Genomic DNA, 22,746 nt, shown 5'->3' on the forward strand with positions numbered 1-22,746 from the left:
CAAAACAGCTTGTTCTAGGATGCCTTATAACTAAAAGTGATACTAACCATCTTCACTCTGTGCAATTTTGGGACAGTGATTAGGTAGCGATCTTGCACTCTTATCATTCTGAATTGATGTTAGATGTGTACCCTACCCACTAGAAAATTCTTATGGATTTTTATGGTGAACACGTAGCATTTCATGAATAAGGCACATGTATTTGAACCCTAATATATCGGAGTAGAAGTCTGGCAGCCATATATTGCACATGCAGCAGTCTGCCAATATTTCTAGTATTAACCTGAATATGGGCAAAAGTGACAAAAGTGTGAATGATAGTGATTTTCTGGTTACGTGAATAGAAGGGTAAGACTCTCTTAAAGTGCCTAAACTGAAAGAAAGAGGATCTAGTTACTTAAGAAATCTGTTGGGAAAGGGACAGGTCATAGTTGAAAATCATACAAAGAATTTTAATCTGTGCTGAAGCTTAAGGACCTTTTCCCAAAGATTCTGGCAAGAAATTGTTGACCAAGGGAAAGACCTGCATTACTGTCATTACCTCCATCTTAGTAGGTTTGATCCAAAGGTAATTAACATCCATCCAGTTCTTAATTGCAAGCAAGAATGCTTTAGTCTTATCAGTTGAATCTGATCTATTTCCAGAAAAGTTGACAAAAAACGGACCATGCTTATGAATGATGTTGATCAGAGGGATAAGTAGATTAAAAAGTATGGACAAAAGAGAAGACCCCTGCGGATATCCAGAGTGTACTGGCTTCTTTAGCAAAGTGGCATTATCCAGTTTGACTGTGAACAGTTTGTAAGAAATGACTCAATCCATTTTGACACCCGGCCTATAATGCAGTCATTATGTAGACCTACAGAAGGATCCTATGATTTATCATATCAAACGCGGGTGATAAATCAAGCCGGATCGGAGCACCACCACCATCTACTTCTTTCCTCAGAAGGTCAAGTATGGGTGGCAACAATTTCTATATTGGGGTCTAAAACCTGCCTGCATGGAATCAAGTAGATAGATCAAGTAGATAAGCATCTAGTGCAAATGGCTAGAGTTGTGCCAGAACCACTAGTCCCAGTTGTTTGGCCAAAAAAGATCTTTGAGGAATAGGACAAAAACTATTTGAATCCTGATTGCTCAAAGATGGCTTCTTAACAAGGGACACATGACTGCTTCTTCCCAAAGAGGGGATATTTTCCATGAAGTGCGAAAATGTGAAGAAAAGATACATTTAGCAATCTTAGGAGGTAAAATATCATTAGGTGATGTGAGGAATCCTATGGAGTCCTCACGAAAACCCTACCTTCCCTGGCCACCTGAGTCGTCTCAGGTTGCCAAGGAAAGGCAGCCGCTTCCTGATCCTGACCCTGGGGGCGGTGTTAGCCGGGAGGATCACCTGGGAGGAGATGGGGCCCAGGGAAACAGGATAACTTCATGGGTTAAGACTCAGTACTTGTCTACTTTTAGGAAGGAAATATCATTAATGCCAGTACATGTAATGCAAGTTGTCAAAAGAGAACAAGTACTCCCTAGAGGTAATGGTAACAATGTTAGTGAAGATAGGTATAACTGGTCATGTATTAAGGGTGAGAACAGCTCATACAAAAATTATAACACTCCTAGAAATAGGAAATCCTATGGGTCTCAGGAAGAGCATGCAGATAGGTCTTTGAAAACTACCAATCTGAAACTGGAAAAACCTCAATCATCTGTGAAAACAAATATATCTTTTTACCCTTGTGATACTCCTTTAAGGAATATGCTTAAGGAGAAAAGGGAACTTGGTGGGGAAATTATTATTGAGAAAACGCATCTTCTTTTGTGATGGGGACTTCAAGTCCAAGAATTCCCAGAGTACTGGGATGAAGAAGAGGGCTGCTTGGGCCTAGGTTTGCAAAGTGCAGCCCATTAAGGTTGATGACCCACACCTGAGGATGGCTGAGAGGCATAAAAGGCCCCCTCAGGTTCAGGGCATAAGACCAAGGTGGAAGAAGGCTAGGCAGCAGAAGCAGCAGCAGCATGGGAGCAATAGTAGTAGCAGTAGGTAGAGAAGTATTGGAGTCCCCACAAAGCAGCAGAGGAAGGAATCGTGGAAGAGCCAGGATGCCGGGACCATAGTGGCAAGAGAAACGGATGCCGGTCCTGAGAGCTTCGAGTGGGCTTGAGATTTCAGCTGCAGAGGTCGAGCAGCGGAAAGCACACTTTATTTTAGACTTTTCCCATTGTGAAGTGTTCCGCGGCTGCAGGCGAGGAAAGGGATCGCTGGGGAAGTGTCCGCTGCAGAGGTCGCGCAGCGGGAAGCATACATTTCTGTGAATTTGCCCATTGTGAAGCAGTCAGAGGTGATAGGTGAGCACCAGATTGCTGGAGAAGCCACAAGGGCTCTGGAAGCAGCCAGCACTGGTCACGGTAAACCGTGCAGGCGAGGAGGCCGGTCCACGTAGGAGAGCCAAATCAGACGAGCTGGAAGCAGCAAGGCAAACGGATGCGCATGCCAAGCCCAGTGAGTTCACTATTCTGTGACCCCAGAGCGCTCTGACTGCCCTTTGCTTGAATTCAGTTTGTTTTTGGAATACTGAACTCATTTAAAACAAGTTGATGATTTTAACGCATACCAATCTGATGGAAAACAAAGTAGTTGGCATAAAGAGACTGGCAGGATACCATCTGAAGGAGGTGACTGTTGCATAGTGAGTTATCCTAAATGACAATCACACAAAGGGGCAATATGTTCAGAAGTGAACTTGAACCATTATTGCCAAAGCCAAAAAGGGCTCAATTGCATGCAATTAGTAAACAATAAGGGTTACCTAAGCCAAAAGGAAATAACTGAGCCTAATAGTGTGTTCAAACAAAATTGCCCAGGTACAGAGAATGCTTTAAACCCACAATGCCAAAGCCAATGAAGTGTGAAGAGGGGAACGAGTTATCAGCATTTGGTTAATAATATAAATGAGGAACAAGATTGGCACGAGGGCTACCCTTCTGATAAGAGGTTCAGGAGGAAGAAAGTATATAAGGTCTTGCATGTACCAAATACTCAGGTGTAATAAATAGCACCAAAGTGATTCTTGTCCTCTTTGAAGACATTCTCAAATCTAATGGTGTGAAGCAGAAGACATTTCTAAAACCTTTGAAGTTGACCCTTATCACAGAAGTACTTTGTGTTGAATGTGGCTTGCCTGAGCAATAAGGAATGTTGTGATGTCATGTGGAGTGTTTACGTGTGAGTGATGGAATGTGTGGGTGAAGGTTCCTCCTGGGTCAGTTGGTTAGCCCTTTGCCTGTGTGATGGGCCGCCAGTGTTTCTGTCCTGTTTATGTAACTGAGTATCTGCTTGTAAAGATACCTATGAAGCTGGTAATAAACTTAGCAAGTCAACTTAAGAAGGCTGGGAGCTGCTCAATTTCATTGGCGACGAGCTGGTCTTTTAAAGGAGAACCTACGAGTGAAACAGAAGGAAAGCTGGAGAACCTGCTGCAGGGGGTGCAGGAGGAAGGACAAAGGACAACACTGCCCCCAAATGGAGTAAGGTCCATCACCCAGGGTGGAAGAGGGGGAGGTGAAGTGCTGGAAGGATAAACTGTCATGATCTGGTGTGAAATCAGAGTCCAGCTGCTTCCTGGGAAGTGCCCATTGCAGGAGGAGTGGGCTGCCCATGATCTGTAAGCGGCTGGGAAGGAGTAAGGGAAGTTATTCCACCAGCAGTATAGTGGAGAGCAGCTAGCTGGGTCCTAGAAGCTGGAGAGGGAGCAAAGCATGCTCCCCATCTGAGCAACGGTGTCAGATATACATTGGCGTAGCTCCTAGTGAAGGTAATACCAAGGGAACAAACTGCCAACACTTGGGCTGAGAATAATGGCAAATCTGCTGTGAAGCTGAAACAGAAGGAAATGTAATGTGCCCTGGACTAACGTACTGCAAGTGAGTGGTGATTGTGCTCTACGCTGCAGAACGTAGTACGGTGTCGGGTGACGTTTGGGAGAGGCTCGATCAGCTTTTGCCCAAGGTCTGTGGACAAATGGTGTCATGTCATAGGTGATCTGCTCGGGGAGTCGGCAGAGATGTCGAACGCCGAAACATTCTAGCTCTCGTACCTGCTGTGTAAGCGAAGTCCTCAGAGCGCCTCCTCAGAGCATGTTCCTTTGGCAAAGATGAACGTCGGATTCGACGTAAACAGGAACGTCATAGTATAGGACCCTGCAGCATGACCAGGAAGTCTATTGGTTGCGAAGCCTGGGCCGCATCAGTGTACATGATGACAGCCAATATGGGGCTGTGTTACACCGCAGCCATGAGGATGAGAATGGAGTACTGCGCTGTTGGTCAATGTTGTTCTGTCACCTGCATAATGGATATGTTCGGACGTGGTATGGCGTGGGACAGTTCTTTGAAGTTTGGGAACTGGGCAAGATGATGTCCGGTCATGGGATGGTGAGAGGCGGGGGACCAAGTTTTATTTGTGGTAACGCAATGTTTTTGGACATGGTATGGCACGGGACAGATCCGTTGGGTTTGGTCTGGATAAGACAGTGTTGGTTTACTTCTAATGAGGATTCAAGGAGAGTTCTTCAGTATCCCAGACTCGTCGCCAATGTAAAGAAGTGCATTCCACTCTTGCTTGTAGTTACTTCTTCTTAAGTTTATTTTCAGTTTTCCAGTTACATATTAACAGGACACTAAGACATCAGGTATAAGACATAAGCACTGGCACCCATCACCCAGGGAGGGAGGGACCAACTGACTCTAAACAGAACATTTAGCACAGCATTCTCTCATTCATACATCAACATTCCTCTTGAAACTCACATGACATCACCAAGCACATGCCAAGCTACAGCAGACTCAGACAAGCACTTTACAACACAGAGGTAGTAGTTGGGCCTGGCCAGGATGCATACCGGGTTCCTAGAACTTTGTGCCAATTGGTTCTGTTCAGGCAGGAGAGTACACCGGTGCAGTGAACTGCAGTAGTTTGACTTGGCTGGCAGGAGAGTATACCAGGCCACGAGCGTTGTGACCATTGGTTATGTTCTGGCAGGACTACACCAGAGCAGAGTGTTGTAGAAGTGGTGAACATGTCATGAGAGTAAACTAGGTGGGAATTCATAAAGTACTGTGGTGGGGTAAAGCTTGTGACAAAGTGGTGCCAAAATATTCTGATAAAGACATTTGTTTTGAAGATAATTACATTTTAAAATATTATCAATTGATGTTTATTTTGATGAAGTGGTACTGTAACTAAAGTGGTGCCAACATATCCCGACAAAGAAATTTGTTTTGAAGTTAATGAAGTTCTGAACTATTCACTGTTGATGACAAGAAGCTGTCTCAAGAGCTTGACTGCAAGTGGAAAGATGAAAGCTTTGTTAAACAATTGTGAACCATCATTGAAATTCAAATTAGAGCTTTGTTGTCAAATTGGATTAGAACTAGAACTGAAGTGTAACGTTTTGTTATGACACAGGATTTTCTTATCCTTTTTGAACATTTAAAGAAAGAACTGCCTGAATCTGGGGAATGGGAGTTTGCCCAGGTTATCAGGATGAAGTAGTATGTATATCAGTGTGAGGGACAGAAACCTTTTTGCTACAGTGTTTTCCTTTAGTTCATTTTTAGGCAGGGAGATCCTCGTCAAGGTAGAGATAGTGAGACGTTTATCCAACCTTTTAAGTTAATAAAATATTGCATGTTTTGAAAAACATTCACATGGTTGCCTGCCTCGCATCTCTGACCCCTCACAGTGAATCAGAAGATTTTGCACTGATAAGGCATTTTGAAAAGTCATCCCATGAAAGAAGATTAAAATGTGTAAAAGGAGCAGATGGCTGAGAGGCAGAAGAAAATTCCAGAGTCTCTAAAATGGATGGAGAAATAGTAACTGAAGCAAAACTATCTCTGAGTTATTTTGTTTTCATAGAAGTCAGAGAGAGAATCTACCAGGTCCTGAGTAGCCACAAGCGGTACAGGCGGAGCTGGTGAATTGTTAGTTTTTCAGAAATGGTGGAAACCTCTTTTGAAATGTTTGTGGAATTATCTACTCTACGAGAGAAATACAGCTTTTTTACATTGACAATGGAAGACTTATAAGATCTCAGCTGTATCCTGAATTCTAGTTTACCTTTCACATCATAATTAGCACTTAAGGCATGGCTTATTGCATTAATTTCATATGTAAACCTTTTTTTCCTGCTTACAAATGTACATTTTGGATGGCGTGGCATCAAAGGTACTGATCCATTCACCAGATCCAGTATGCCATTATTAAATTTCTGTAGAAAGCACTGACATCAAGATCTATATTCAGAGGGTTAGGATTTGATTCAAGATAATCAACAATCCCTCTATTCGAGAGCTTATTCCACATCCGTCGACCTAGGTTGGTTGTGTCTGGATTAGTGTGGATGCTTCAAAGCTCCAAATTAATCAAGAAAGGGACGCCAAATTAGGTCTGTCCATGAACACTCAGTGACATTTAGAAGTTGTCTTTCGGACAAGGATACACATATTTGATCTAGAGTGTGTCTTAATTTATGTGTAGCAGCTGAGATCAAAGCTTGTAAACCAAGGTCATTCATGCTATTAATAAAAAACAGTGCGTCCACATTGGAAGTCTTGTCAAACCATTAATTAAATTCACCTAAAATCAAGAGATTTCTACTAGATTATAGGCTCATAGTAGCTGCATCCGAAATGATATTTACATAAGATGATTTTGGTCCAGGAGGATGGTAAGTGAGCAGTAAAATAAAAATAAAAGAATCACTCAAAGGTAGTTGCAATAGGAGAGTTTCTGAACGTGTCAATTGGTCCATGCTGGATGGTGTGGGTGGGCTGTCTCAACAACTACTTTCTGTCCATTAGGAAGACTACCCCAGCTGTGAATTATTCTATGCTATTACATATGGTTAAGCAAAGATGTGCATGAGTTGTTCCTGCCTTCAAAGAAAATTAACAAGTACAATGATTACAGGTCAGCCTCTGTGGCCCACAAGTCAACCCAGTCTTCAAAAGATTTAGCTCTGCCAAGTGCATGAGAAAACAAGTGACTGCTCGGAGGGTGGTCCTGGACACGGTCCCCAATAGTCCTGCTGAAGGATTTCTCTGTTAGCCTGCTACTGATGCCAGCTGTCCCATCCAGAATAGGTATACAAGGCTCGAGGTACCACCTAAGAGATTGCAATCCTGTGCTGACAGAGGTTTCATCTGGGACCATAAATAGGGCCGTTGCAGGTCAGCAAACTGAGTCATGTTAACTTAAGTGTCCTCCAACCCCGTAAAAGCGGATGTAATGTGCAAAGGCACACATCTTCACCCTGCAACTGGATCTGTTGTGCAGCTGTGTTCCTGATGCACTCTGCATGCACAGGTTGTGAGGGTGTGACATCATGTCCTGCTTAACAAATGCCCAGCCCTGCGCTTGATCGGAGCGACCAAGACTGTAGTTCCAGCATCAGTCTCTCTCTTGACCCTGTGTTTCACACACCCATTTACTATTGTAATGCAATACATTTCATTGCTGTATCATCCGGGTGTGGTACATAACATTCCTCATGAGGTTTGCAGAGGTTATGCTATCATTTACATACATTAATATTCCGTGCCCGATATGCCACATTACATGGCCCCAGTGTTGCTTTTCAGCTAGTTGTGCCCTGTTGAAAACCCACACGTACACACATAACAACATAGCATGTAACACAGCGTAGCACAATTGAGAAAAACATAACTTACCATAGCGCCGGCTCGTCCGCCAAGCTCGCACTGCATAGTGCAGAACCCCATCCATCCAGACCAGGAACCAGCTTATGCAGAAGCCCAGGAGGAGCCCCAGCATTAAGTCGATCTCCTGCTTCGTCACATTGTCGGTCACAAAATAGTTCTCTGAGGAATCCACCACCGACTGGTCGCCTTCGTACGGGATGACATAGTGGACGTGGTGTCTGGTCAGAGTGAGAGACAAGGGATGCGTATCAGAGCAGGTGAGTGGGCTTCGTCCCGTGGCACACATGTAAAGGATGAAAAGCACTGGGTTCTGAGGACTGTGCCACAAGTTAGCCAGTATCCTGTAACTATCACAAGATGCACAATATATCATCCAGAATTCTTTTATTTTTCTACGTTTAACAGACATTTTTTTAAGGCCAGGATGGAAAATAGGTTTTTCTTCAGGGGTCAACTCCTAAAAATTAAAGTGGGGGCACTCATAAACAAACGAAATGGGATGTGACGTCGCCAGAAATTAGAATATCAAGGTGAAATATGCACATTTAATTAAATTGGCTTTGCATAACCGCCCAAATTGAACAGGACGAATGGCGTTTGCCTTTCATCAAATCAACACAAAACCAAGAGAGGATATTTTCTTCTAATAGAGTTTTTTAAAAAAACGTTAAAAGGTGTCCATGTTTTAAACTCCAAGAGCCAATACAAATGTTTTCCCTAGAACATGCAGCACCTAAATGAAACATTTCCCCTTTAGTCGTTTGTAATTTTTTATCAGGTTATTTAGTGCAGTGATGAAGTGTCCTTCCTGACGATTGCAGGTTCGATCCCTGAGGTTGGCTTTATTTCATAAATTTCAAGATGACATTCAATGTTACTCATTGTAGCCTGGGGGATCGAGTCCACCCTCTGAAAAAAGTGGGTGGACTCTGTCCACCAGCGTGTACCCTCGACTTGAGCCCTGTTTTTCTCACATTCATGTTTCTTCCGATGCCTAAACATGCTGTAGAAATATTATGCCAGCAACCTCTGAATGAGGGCCCACATAGGCTACACTGTGGAATCATTACAAAGCTGCATGAAACAAAATCACAGCCATGTAGGGGCGGGTTGGGCGACGGCTGGACCCCAAAGCACATCATTTCCTATTGGCATCCTGCTCAGCGCACTATGGCCAGGATGCTATTCTGAATAAAGTCATAGTAACAGCAGCGGGAAGGGTCGGCTGTGGGCCTGCGTGCCTTCACGGCTCTGGGCTTTCATAGTCGTTCCCAGCAGGGCAATTGAAGGAAATGGAAAACTCTAATTCAAAATTTATTTTTTACCAAACTTATTCAAAAATAGGGTGAGCGACATAAAATAAAATAAAAAAAGGAAATAAAATAAATAGAGGTAGCATGCGATGTACAGTAGGATAGGCGTGAGTAGAGCCGGGCGAGGCGGCGGAAGATAAGGTGTGGATGCAAAAGTAGGTGAGCAGATGTGGGTTAGGATGGGTGTGAGGGCAAATCACATTAGGCAGGGACATGGGTCCATGGTGCTGGCAGTGAATACGTGTGGGACCATATAAACCCAGGAGCAATACCCGAATGGCCATCAGAAAATAGTTTCTATGACCCCCCTAGAAGTTGGGAGGTGCATAAAAATCAAAATGCTTGAGGATCGTAGCTTAGTAGGAGTACCCAGGGTAACCCCCTCAAGACTATTGCTTGCTAACTGCCAATATTAAGGTAGCACCCCAGGCTAATTCATCCACAACCTCTTAAACAGGAGCTGCCAAGAATGGTAGTCAAGCAGAAGGCAGTAAGCAGGCTGAGGATATGAAGAGCGAGGTGAAAGATTGTAGACACAAGGTGAAGTGGAAAAGGAGGTGTAAGATGACTAAAGACTAATAAGAGGAGGAGGTGTGAGAGAGGGAGAGAAGGCAGTGTAATAGGGGACTAATTAGACATTGATAAGAAGGACAAGAGGGAGACGGAGAGAGTAGACCTCCAGTGGGTTAGGAGACAAAAGTTGTCTGGGTCTGCCTTCTCAAGCTTATAGCCTTGCTGACTATTCATCAAGGGAACTGATGATTGTTGAAATGGACTATTCATGTTTGACTTGCCTCCAGGGTTGGTGTAAGAAACATCATCCATCAGAATATTCAAAGTCTGAGTGGACCCGCAAATATGGCTCTGGCATTAAGTCTCCCTGGGACAATTGAGACCTAGCACATGGACCTAACATTCATGTACGCTGTCACGGGAAAAGAGGGGCCATAAGGATATCTTTCATTACCAAAGTCACATGACAGGCAAAGAGGTGATTCTTGGTGTTATGGTGATGAAGAATCTCAAGCCAACAACAGAATGACCTGCAGCCCGCTGGGACAGAGTGAACACAACTATACTGTTGGAAGCAGTGGATAGGCAAGTGTATGGAGTCTTAATTTTGGTCCCTTAACTTGAGGAAATAGAAAGGAAGAGATAGGCAATTTAAGGCCCGTAAAAGGGGAGGTGTTGGCAGTTTAATTTGGGGCTCTGTACAGCAGCTCAAATATGTAAATACTCCAATGAGCAAGGCCTGATTAACCACAGTGTGAAAGGTTCAACTACACCAGTCCCCTAATCAAAAAGGGCGCTCAGGATGCAGATTAATTTCACAATTGCACCACTGTTCATTTGTGCTGCAAAGAGATGCAAAACTCTGGAAAACTGCAAGCAAAAATAAGCCCTGCCTGCTGGGCCTTGTACATGGCATGGCGCATTGGCTGTGGACGGGGTGAGTCATGTGTGTACCCCTGAGCTAACAGATGAGGTGGCACACAGACATTGGTTGCAGGCTGGAGAACAGACCTTTTTTTAAATGTGTCCTTATGTCCTGTTGGTCTCACTACTTCAAATGCTTGTGTCCGCCCTTGACGCCTTTCTCCTAAACCTGCTCCATCTGCTCCACATGCCAAAACTGTTGCCTCTATGCCACCACCTGACTGCCTTCATCTCAGCCTCAAAAAGGCGATGAGCCAGAAGGAGAGTGGACACCGTCACCACGTTGAAAGGCAATTTAAAAAAAGGAAAAAGTATTTTGGTGCATGTGTGCTGTGCATGCTATATTTTGTGTGTGTGTGTGTGTGTGTGGGTGTGTGCGTATGTTTCTGTGTGTGTGTGTGCAAGAGATTATGAATATGCACATCTGTGTGAGTGTGCTTACATGCGTGTAAGCAAGAGATAATGAGTGTGTGTACATCTGTCAGTGTGAATCTGTTTGTATATGAGGTGTGGGGGTGAGGCAGGTTTGCATGTATAGTTGGTGGGGAACTTTACAAGAACTTCCATATATTGCGTGCACCCTCCTGAACTTATTTTACAGTGGCAACACTGCCATATAATTTACAGGCAACATGAAAACAAGTTTTTTTTTGGTTTTGGTCCCATGCTGGCATAAAGCACAGGCACAGAAACCATGAGTATGCTTTACAGTGGCATGCTGACATATACTGTAGGCCCCATCATGAACGTGTTTCACAGTGGCAGTTCTGACATACATGCGGGCCTAGGCAGAATGGAAATATACTGACATATATTTTGGAAACTCGTATCATGAACATGTGATTTTCACTGGCAGTGCTAGCATATACTGTGGTTTCCATCAAGAAAGTGTTTACAGGGGCAATGCTGGTATTCATTTGTGCACAAGCAGCTGAAAGGTTTTTTCAAGGACCATGCTGGTATATTTTATTGAAATCAGCATCATGTACCTGGCGTTTCTGGTACGTATTGAGGGCTCTACCATGAAAGTGTGGGGCAGAGCTGGGATATATTATAGGCACAGGCATCATATGTTGTACAATGATGGTGAAGCGTGCATCTATTGTATTTTTCATGTATTGCTATATCATAACGAGGGGGTCATTCAGATGCTATGTGGCCAAATGCTTCCAGCAAAATGTGGGCAACAAAGGGAATAGGTTGGAGAACAGGTCACATTGTGGATACTTCTTCACAAAAGAAGGTGAGGGTTAGGAGAACTGAATTAGCACAGGCGATGTTCTGTGCTAGTCTCCATAAGGATTGTCAACCTAATGTAACATTCAAGAACAGCGTGTGGTCACAATGTTTGGCTCAGGTAGAACCTCTAAGGCAAAGTCACAGTTCATTATGTTTGGATCCCTGAGGCGGTGAGTTCTAACCAAGTCTCTTGAGTTGTCGTACCTCAGTTCCATTGATCTTGGTTGTACACCATTCTCGTCCAGCTTCCAGGGTCTGGATCCTAGGAACATTCAGTGCAATAACGAACGTTGGGCCAATGGCTGGTCTTCCTCCTCTAGCTGTGGACCATTCTGGCTCAACCAATGCTTGGTTTATTCTTGGAACCTTATTCTCCATCACCATCTTTTACCCTCCTCCTGTAGCTGGCACTGGTTGCCGTTCCCTCCTCTTCTCACTCTTGCTCGCCTTCCTCCTGTCCTTTCCCTTCCCCAATTCCTTCCTCTGTCTGTTTTCTATCCTCCTTTCAGCTAGCTTCTTCCTACCTTCCTTACATTACTCTGTAAATCCTCCATCCTCCTGATTTTTGCCTCCTACTATGCCTTCCTAACATCGCCTGCTCTACTTCAATCTCCTTCCTTTTGATGTCTGCCTCCTAACATGTAAAACAATGATGACCTATCACGCTGCACCCAAACTAATTGAGAATTCAAGAGCTTTATTGATACTTCATTCGCGATTTTTCCCAAAAAATGTATACTTGTTGTGCACATTTTCTTTACTAAATTGTCGCCAACACGTGTTTCAACCTATCTATTCAGGTCTTCTTCATGGCATTACTTAGTACAAACAGGTCTTCCCATTTATAAACAGCAATACAAAGGGCCTCATTACGACCCTGGCGGTATGCAGTGAACGGCGCCGTAAAAGGTGACGGCGCCGTTCACCCCGTACCGATGCATTACGAGTTCCCCTCGCGGGACACTGTAAGCATGCCTGGGAAAACCATCTCGTAATGGCCCGTTGTGTACTCCCTCTCCCATTCCCATTCAGCCCTATAGGGGCTGAAATGGGAATGGGGAAGGACCGTGTCCGGGTCCTTGGAGGGAGGAATTACCGGGCCTTCCGAACTCGGAACGGCCCGGTAAATCCTCATTCCGAGGACCAGGACCCCGACGCGATTTCGGCGGCAGCCATGCCGCCAATAGCGGCATGGTTACCGCCGAACTCGTAATGAGGGCCAAACAATAGTTAATTAAATTAATATAGATAATTCCATTACATACATTACCACCGGTTTCAAAGATCCATAGTGAAATGACATATCCATATAAAATTGCAATGTTGATTATATACGGTTACCAAGGCGGGTTACAGGAAACAGGGAGAAAAGCATATGGATAACTTGTGTTACTTGCACAAGTTAACACACAGCATTGTAAAATCAAAAAGGCCCCTATCGGTGACTATACTTAAGATACCAACATCAAACTTGAGCAGTGTTAGTCTCTACTCCCGTGCTCACGTGTCCACCACCAATACACCAAAGCCAGCAATGAGTGACTGATGACTCACTAGCAAAAAATATTGTTCTACTTGGAACAAGTTGATGTGTATACCCAAAATGTTAGCACTCTCACCTGTCCTTCTAGACTCCCTAGCACCACCTGTTAGTGCCAAATTGGATTTTGACTGAACACTGTCAAACAAGTCTAGAAAACCTCATCATTACCATTGGTTATGCCACCTTCGCCCCAATTCACGTTTCTTCAGTGTCTTCGTTAATCACAAAGTACTTAGCAAATTCGTCAAAGGCATCTCGTCCTGCATCTGAGATTATGAACAGTCTAAATGACCTCTACATGTTCCAACAGGCCAAAATATATATTCATATTAGTTATAGAGTAGTTACCTTAACTCCATTGTCCAGACATTTGCTCCAGGTAAAAGTGGAATTAGATCAATTGTTGACTATGCCGATATCATCAATCAAATCTCAATGCTTGAATCACCTATAATTGTTCATATTTCAAAGAGTTATTATAACTCCAACTATATTGGGCAAGTTGCCATCACCAAAACACCCATGGTGGTGATGGCAAGGCTTACCTCATGTCTTTAGCCTCAGATTAATATATGAGAAGACTAATGCCTGATTTTGCAAAAACGCAACTATCTGCAAGAATTCATGTGCAAAACAATCAGTCAATTTGGATACCATTGATCCTGGTACCTATTGTGAATTAATTCCTTAAACCTTAGTCTTTTGTTTGTATCAAAGTACTCACTTTGTTTACAGAAGGGTTTCTTAAGCCCCTATGCTTCTTTTGGTAAGGATTTGCGGCGTTCCGCATAGCAGCTAGCTCCACCATTACGGAACCCGCTTCTGTATATGGTCCGCATGATGTCAGAACGTTTGTGACGTCAGCCACGTTGCATCCCACGTCATTCTCATCATTCTCAATTGGAATCCTACAACAGCTATGTCTCCCCGAAAATATTGTGACTAGCAAATTCATCTATACCATCAAACATACCTAAATAATACAACACCTCATCCAATCCATAGATAAATATTGGCCCACTCCAATGATAATAACCTCTGGTAATTCAAATTCTCATTTGATTCTTTGTAAGAACCATAGTATGATGCTCTTGGATATTGAAATTTGTTGTAAATGAAGCCACATCTTATACATTTCACACATTTCAATTGTGCCATTGCGTAACGCGCTCCTGTGTAAGAACCGCATGACGTCAAAGTGTTCGTGACATCAGTCACGTTGCGTCAACGTCATGCCTTGTTTACATAAAACAGTTTCCCAGTAAATTTTGTAGAGTGTAACACTCGTCTATAGCGTCCCAAATATGACAAATCTAACACCGAAAGCAACGAGTATTCATTTTTTGAGGAAAATTGCAAATTAAGTATCTATATAGCTCTTGTATTCTCAAATAGTTTGGGTGTAGCGCGATTGGTCAACATTGTTTCATTGCTATGACTTTGGGTTAGTGACATTTGTCTTGACCTTTGCCAGCTAATCACCCTCTTTTAGTAGGATTGTTATTCACGAATAACCTTCTGTGGTACATAGTTCAGTGAAGTAATGGCCCAACTCATTGTGTATTTCCCTCAAAACATGACTTCTTCCAACGCCTCTCTTCATCTTCCTCCAACCTCCTGCTCGCCTTCACTCTGCTCCACACTCTGTGACCTTCTCCAAACTCTCACACCATCGCCAACGCCTTGCCCCTTTGTCTACTCTGTTCCACTGGTTAATGGAGATGAGAATGTGGCTACTGGAGTCTCTGCAAGGGAGAGAATGAGGATTGCTTTGAGGTTTTCGGACCCACCCCCACCACGAGTATATCTAACAGATCACAACATGTCAATTAGCCGCCTGTGGCTCTGTAGCTAGAGAATATAAAATGCCAGGTCGTCATCATGGAATCAGGTAGTCCTGTCATGGCAGCCGTATGATTCCATCAATGCTCTCACCATCACCGGTGTGTTTCCCTTTCCTGCCACATCTAATATTCACAGTCACAGCCACCTCCATGGTGACATTTCGCTCATGGTAAGTGGCGGTTTGTGGTCTTCACTGCGAGCCTCGAGCATGCGGAAGGAACTTCTTCTATTTACTATTTCAGGCTTCCAGGCTGTGATTATGATCTCTATTCACAAGGGTCCTAAATCCCTTGGAGAATACCGTACTTCTTCTTAGTGGGAGGTGGTTATCGGCTCCTAAATAGAGCTTGGATTCGGGACAGGCCATGTGGGATCTGATGCATACAACTCTGGGGCTGACATAATTTATTGGACGGCCTCGCCTGCAACACAGAACCTCCATTTCCCTACTGCCTAATCTCAAATATGGGACTACGTTGCTCACCCTACAGAACCAAATAGACAATTTATGGCTTTTTACCTGGTTTTAAAATTGTTGTCTGGGCAGAAATCTACCAGAATCCCCTTATGTTGGTTTGGGGGATGCATGGTTGCTCACTTTAACTTGAGGGAGCTGTAAAAAATCATCAGCCGCCAATGATCTTGAGTGATTCACAATGGAGGTGGACCCTCTCTAAAAGCTGCCTCTGCCATTGAATGGAACCTTAACTCTGGCTTCTGTGTATGCCCAATATTGCTTATTCTTTCTGTTTGTACAGGAGAGCTAAGTATGCATGATACTCTCAGTCACCTGGGTCCCCAGATCACTGCACTCCGGGCCCCTTTGAAGCTTAATCCAGTCCAGCCCAGCCCACGAGTGCAGTTTTTGTGGGAATGAACAACCCAAAACAAGCTCCAGGAAGCTTCCTTCTTCCCTATTCCCTTTCTCCCATTGCGGTTCCTTTCATTTACCTTTTGTACACAGCCAATCTGTGGCTCTGACAGTTGGCTTGCCATAGAAATATTATATACCTGGGATTTTGAGCGGCAGCATAACAATCACTGTCAATTCGGCCTCCACATTTCAAGGGCTTCCAGAGCACATGTCGGGACCAATGCACAGTCATGCTCCCACTAATTCTAGTCCTACTTTCGAGGTAACAGAAACCACCATCACTGGAAAACACTCCTTAGAGAAAGTGTTCTTATTGTTTCTTTTGATCCACTGCCCACCATTGAAAACACACACACTACCCGTTCAATACAATCACAGTCCTTCTACCTCAGTACCTTTATACCTACCCAGTGTGTTGGTTCTGTGCATTCATGCCCTATTCCTGCTTTTCCTTGCTGTCCCCTTTTGCCCTGCTTTCCATTCTTGTAACTTCACAGACTACCGCCTGGTTACCCTGGTGGCAGGCACAATGTGCCATTTTCTTGGACAAGGTACCAGTGACGTAAGGCTACTATAGTGTTGATTGGTGCAGTATGAACACGTCATCCAATAAACAGTCTACGGATAAAAAGCGCTGGATACTTAAGGACTTGAATACCTGCAAGAGTGATTCAAAAGATACTACCACCATAAACCACCTGCCATTAGGGAAAACTAGGACGGGAAATGACCACTGGACTGCCCTTCCAAATACTGGTAAATGAACTGAAGAAGGCGTCTAAGCGTTTTCCCAAAGCATAAGCGTCTCCAATGCTTGAGGGATGAATGACAAATAATTCCAGAGGAGCTTGTAAATAAAATACCTGAAGAGTGCAGTCTTAGTAAGGTGACGCGCCCTATCCTATCACCAAAACTAGATACATTACAGGGGTCTTCACTAGGGATGGTGCCAAAAAAGGGCAAAGGAGACTTTGGATTGGTTCATCACTTGCCTTTCCCAGAAGGCGATTAAGTGCATCATCACCTGGACAGGGAGGTATGTCTAGTGACTTACAAATACATACATCATCACCTGGACAGGGAGGTTTGTCCAGTGACTTACAAATAAATACATCATCACCTGGACAGGGAGGTTTGTCCAGTGACTTACAAATAAATACATCATCACCTGGACCGGGAGGTATGTCTAGTGACTTACAAATAAATACATCATCACCTGGACAGGGAGGTATGTCCAGTGACTTACAAATACATACATCATCACCTGGACAGGGAGGTATGTCAAGTGACTTACAAATAAATACATCATCACCTGCACAGGGAGGTATGTCCAGTGACTTACAAATAAATACACCATCACCTGGACCCGGAGGTATGTCCAGTGACTTACAAATAAATACATCATCACCTGGACATGGAGGTATGTCCTCTGACTTACAAATAAATACATCATCACCTGGACAGGGAGGTATGTTCAGTGACTTACAAATAAATACATCATCACCTGCACAGGGAGGTATGTCCAGTGACTTACAAATAAATACACCATCACCTGGACCCGGAGGTATGTCCAGTGACTTACACATAAATACATCATCACCTGCACAGGGAGGTATGTCCAGTGACTTAAAAATAAATACACCATCACCTGGACAACGAGGTATGTTCAGTGACTTACAAATAAGTACATCATCACCTGGACAACGAGGTATGTTCAGTGACTTACAAATAAATACATCATCACCTGGACAGGGAGGTATGTCCAGTGACTTACAAATACATACATCATCACCTGGGCAGGGAGGTATGTCCAGTGACTTACAAATAAATACATCATTACCTGCACAGGGAGGTATGTCCAGTAACTTACAAATAAATACATCATCACCTGGACAGGAAGGTATGTTCAGTGACGTACAAATAAATACATCATCACCTGGGCAGGGAGGTATGTCCAGTGACTTACAAATAAATACATCATTACCTGCACAGGGAGGTATGTCCAGTAACTTACAAATAAATACATCATCACCTGGACAGGAAGGTATGTTCAGTGACGTACAAATAAATACATCATCACCTGGGCAGGGAGGTATGTCCAGTGACTTACAAATACATACATCATCACCTGCACAGGGAGGTATGTCCAGTGACTTACAAATAAATACATCATCACCTGCACATGGAGGTATGTCCAGTGACTTACAAATAAATACATCATCACCTGGACAGGGAGGTATGTTTGGTGACTTACAAATAAATACAACATCACCTGCACAGGGAGGTATGTCCAGTGACTTTCAAATAAATACATAATCACCTGCACATGGAGGTATGTCCAGTGACTTACAAATAAATACATCATCACCTGCACAGGGAGGTATGTCCAGTGACTTACAAATAAATACATCATCACCTGCACAGGGAGGTATGTCCAGTGACTTACAAATAAAAACATCATCACCTGCACAGGGAGGTATGTCCAGTGACTTACAAATAAATACACCATCACCTGGACCCAGAGGTATGTCCAGTGACTTACAAATAAATACATCATCACCTGGACAACGAGGTATGGTCAGTGACTTGCAAATAAATACATCATCATCAGCACAGGGAGGTATGTCCAGTGATTTAAAAATAAATACATCATCACCTGGACAACGAGGTATGTTCAGTGACTTACAAATAAATCCATCATCACCTGGACAGGGAGGTATGTCCAGTGACTTACAAATACATACATCATCACCTGGGCAGGGAGGTATGTCCAGTGACTTACAAATAAATACATCATCACCTGCACAGGGAGGTATGTCCAGTGACTTACAAATAAATACACCATCACCTGGACCCGGAGGTATGTCCAGTGACTTACAAATAAATATATCATCACCTGGACAGGGAGGTATGTCCTCTGACTTACAAATAAATACATCATCACCTGGACAGGGAGGTATGTTCAGTGACTTACAAATAAATACAACATCACCTGCACAGGGAGGTATGTCCAGTGACTTACAAATAAATACATCATCACCTGCACAGGGAGGTATGTCCAGTGACTTACAAATAAATACACCATCACCTGGACCCTGAGGTATGTCCAGTGACTTAAAAAAAAATACATTATCACCTGGACAGGGAGGTATGTCCAGTGACTTACACATAAATACATCATCACCTGCACAGGGAGGTATGTCCAGTGACTTAAAAATAAATACACCATCACCTGGACAACGAGGTATGTTCAGTGATTTACAAATAAATACATCATCACCTGGACAGGGAGGTATGTCCAGTGACTTACAAATACATACATCATCACCTGGGCAGGGAGGTATGTCCAGTGACTTACAAATAAATACATCATCACCTGCACAGGGAGGTATGTCCAGTAATTTACAAATAAATACATCATCACCTGGACAGGAAGGTATGTTCAGTGACGTACAAATAAATACATCATCACCTGGACAGGGAGGTATGTCCAGTGACTTACAAATACATACATAATCACCTGCACAGGGAGGTATGTCCAGTGACTTACAAATAAATACATCATCACCTGCACATGGAGGTATGTCCAGTGACTTACAAATAAATACATCATCACCTGGACAGGGAGGTATGTTCGGTGACTTACAAATAAATACAACATCACCTGCACAGGGAGGTATGTCCAGTGACTTTCAAATAAAAACATCATCACCTGCACATGGAGGTATGTCCAGTGACTTACAAATAAATACATCATCACCTGCACAGGGAGGTATGTCCAGTGACTTACAAATAAATACATCATCACCTGCACAGGGAGGTATGTCCAGTGACTTACAAATAAAAACATCATCACCTGCACAGGGAGGTATGTCCAGTGACTTACAAATAAATACACCATCACCTGGACCCAGAGGTATGTCCAGTGACTTACAAATAAATACATCATCACCTGGACAACGAGGTATGGTCAGTGACTTACAAATAAATACATCATCATCAGCACAGGGAGGTATGTCCAGTGATTTAAAAATAAATACATCATCACCTGGACAACGAGGTATGTTCAGTGACTTACAAATAAATCCATCATCAACTGGACAGGGAGGTATGTCCAGTGACTTACAAATAAATACATCATCACCTGGACAGGGAGGTATGTCCAGTGACTTATAAATACATACATCATCACCTGGACAGGGAGGTATGTCCACTGACTTACAAATAAATACATCATCACCTGCACAGGGAGGTATGTCCAGTGACTTACAAATAAATACATCATCACCTGGACAGGAAGGTATGTTCAGTGACTTACAAATAAATACATCATCACCTGGACAGGGAGGTATGTCCGGTGACTTACAAATACATACATCATCACCTGCACAGGGAGGTATGTCCGGTGACTTACAAATAAATACACCATCACCTGGACACGGAGGTATGTCCAGTGACTTACAAATAAATACATCATCACCTGGACAGGGAGGTATGTCCAGTGACTTACAAATAAATACATCATCACCTGCACAGGGAGGTATCTCCAGTGACTTAAAAATAAATACATCATCATCTGGACAGCGAGGTATGACAGTGACTTACAAATACATGTTCTATGACTTATACCTGTCTGACTAAGCGTGATAATGCCACATGAAAGCGGCTCTCCTAGATAAAGCAGACGTTAAGTCAGCCTTCTGGCCAATGCTCCAAGAGAGGCCCCCATGTATGGGATTTACGGAAAATAACAATTTAATAATGACAAATGTTTACCTATGGGGTGTGTCAAATCAGGCGCAATACTTGAAACCTCAGGTCTTTCCTTGAATGAAGACATGGGACGGAAAGAGGCACTGGAGGGGTCAAGAGGACTTCCTAGGTCAGAGGCAAGCAACATTCTGATGGACACATGTTCTCGCATGTGTTAGAGAATAGGAGGCCACCAGCTGCTGACACCGCCACGTGCGAAGGGCCAGTCACATACCTATTATTTTTGGGCATAGAAGCTAAAAAGGATGCCTCACCCAGGGTAGCGAGTAGATGCTGTCTTCTAGGTCAGAAGGTCACGCCGGTGCAACATGAAGTCACTCATTGGACAACTTAATTTTGCAACTTCTTCTGGGAAGATAATTTTCTTAAGTGCAAATGCCATTACAACACACTTTGCAAAGGTATTAAAAAAGATATGCGCGAGTGGTGTGAGCTATTGGAGACATTGAGTGGGTTGTCCATGTGGACAGCGCTGAAGGGTAAGTGGCAAGTCATTTGAACTTTTAAAATATGCTTTTGAGACTTAGAGCCATTTTTAGAAAACTTTGGAGTGCTGGAAGGGTAAAGAAAGAGTTTGGAAGCAACCTTAACACTTCCTCCAGCTGTTTAACAAATGGCAGAAGAGGAGATTAGGGGCTTCATTTACCAACACGAGTACAGTGTTCTGGCCAGACAGCTAGTCAAAAGTGCACGTCCTAAACTATCAGTCGGCCAGGTGCCCATACATGCTACCACTGGGTGGAGCTTTCACCGCGAGTTACTTGCAACTACACATCTGTTTTAGAGCTAGATTTGTGTTGGCCTGAAAAAATGAAATTGCAGACACACTTTCTCATTTCAAATCTAAGATATTCTGAGATTACAGTGTTTCCCCAATGCATAGGGGACACTGCTCCCCCAACCCCGTAAGTTAGCAATGGCTGAACTAGCAACGACCCCCGGACGCCCTCCATGTCTATGTGTGAGGTGTGTATAAGAAGGTTAGGAGGAGACACGCATAGTAATGTGGGGGCTCAGCCCCCTGGCTGTTGAAGGAAGCAGCAGATGCCCTGATGCTCATGGGCTTCATGAAAAGTGAAGTCCAAGCCATGGGCAGAGGTATGGTTAGCAGGCCCTTCATTTGTGGCTAATGCAAGAGACCAAAAGGAACGGCCCAATGTGTTCTTGCACACTAAGTATGGGGTACGTTCTCCGGAAATCAACCAGAAAGACATTTCTATGCAGAAGCTGCCATGTTTAGTGATAGACCTTAGGGCAGTTTGCACAAACATGCTCGAGGGGGGCATTTCTTTTTTTTTTGTCAAAATCTTTTTTTATTGAAACATCAATAAACATTGAATTCATTAATAAACCAAGTCAGTGGCAATATTGGTTGATTAAAACAAAACAACTGTCGGTCGCCCCACTGGCGCCTGTCCATAGAATCAACTACTGCAATTCATAAAGTTCATAAAATTCAGCATTTGTCACTGTGCTCCCAACTTCAATTAATTTATGACAATGCATTACCATTTCATTTTAACATCTTTATAGTTCTTATTAGTGAGTGTATTTCATAGGTATCCTTTGGGGTATAGTATTACAGCTTTGTGTTCCGTAGCGTACTTAGTTAGAGAGGGGAAGAAAGAAGAAAAAGAAAAAAAAAACACATTCCGTTAAATTACCACCTTCACCAGAGTCACCATTAGATTCAGTTAAAATTACCCCCTTCATCAGACTCACCATTAGTTCCGGGTATTGCCCCCAGTGTACCGCAGGGTCCCCTTATTTTGATTTCAAGTCAGTAGGTAATTCCCTTATTCCCAAGCTGTTCAGGGTTGAAGGAGGTATTTAACCAGTCTGGGTTGGAAGAACATGTGTTCTTTTTCCTCCACATGGTCTAGGAATGGACCCCAGATGTTCTGAAATGTGTCCGTTCGGTTTTCCATTGCAGCCGTTAGTTTCTCTATTCCCAGAATATCCCAGACTTTCACCCACCAGTGCGCGATGTGGG

At 43.4% G+C, this 22,746-nt stretch overlaps 1 protein-coding gene across 3 annotated transcripts in view; it reads right to left on the reverse strand.

The window, feature by feature from the left end:
- TMEM240 (transmembrane protein 240) overlaps positions 1-22,746 on the reverse strand; it is a 470,363-nt gene that overhangs the window by 77,948 nt on the left and 369,669 nt on the right. For all 3 annotated transcript variants that reach the window (XM_069610132.1, XM_069610130.1, XM_069610131.1), the window contains exon 3: positions 7,739-7,947. In XM_069610132.1, the coding sequence (XP_069466233.1) occupies positions 7,739-7,947 (209 nt within the window). The remainder of the gene's footprint in view (positions 1-7,738; positions 7,948-22,746) is intronic.

Source organism: Ambystoma mexicanum, chromosome 8 (assembly GCF_040938575.1).
Source record: "Ambystoma mexicanum isolate Mex_15411 chromosome 8, UKY_AmexF1_1, whole genome shotgun sequence".
Taxonomy (NCBI): domain Eukaryota; kingdom Metazoa; phylum Chordata; class Amphibia; order Caudata; family Ambystomatidae; genus Ambystoma; species Ambystoma mexicanum.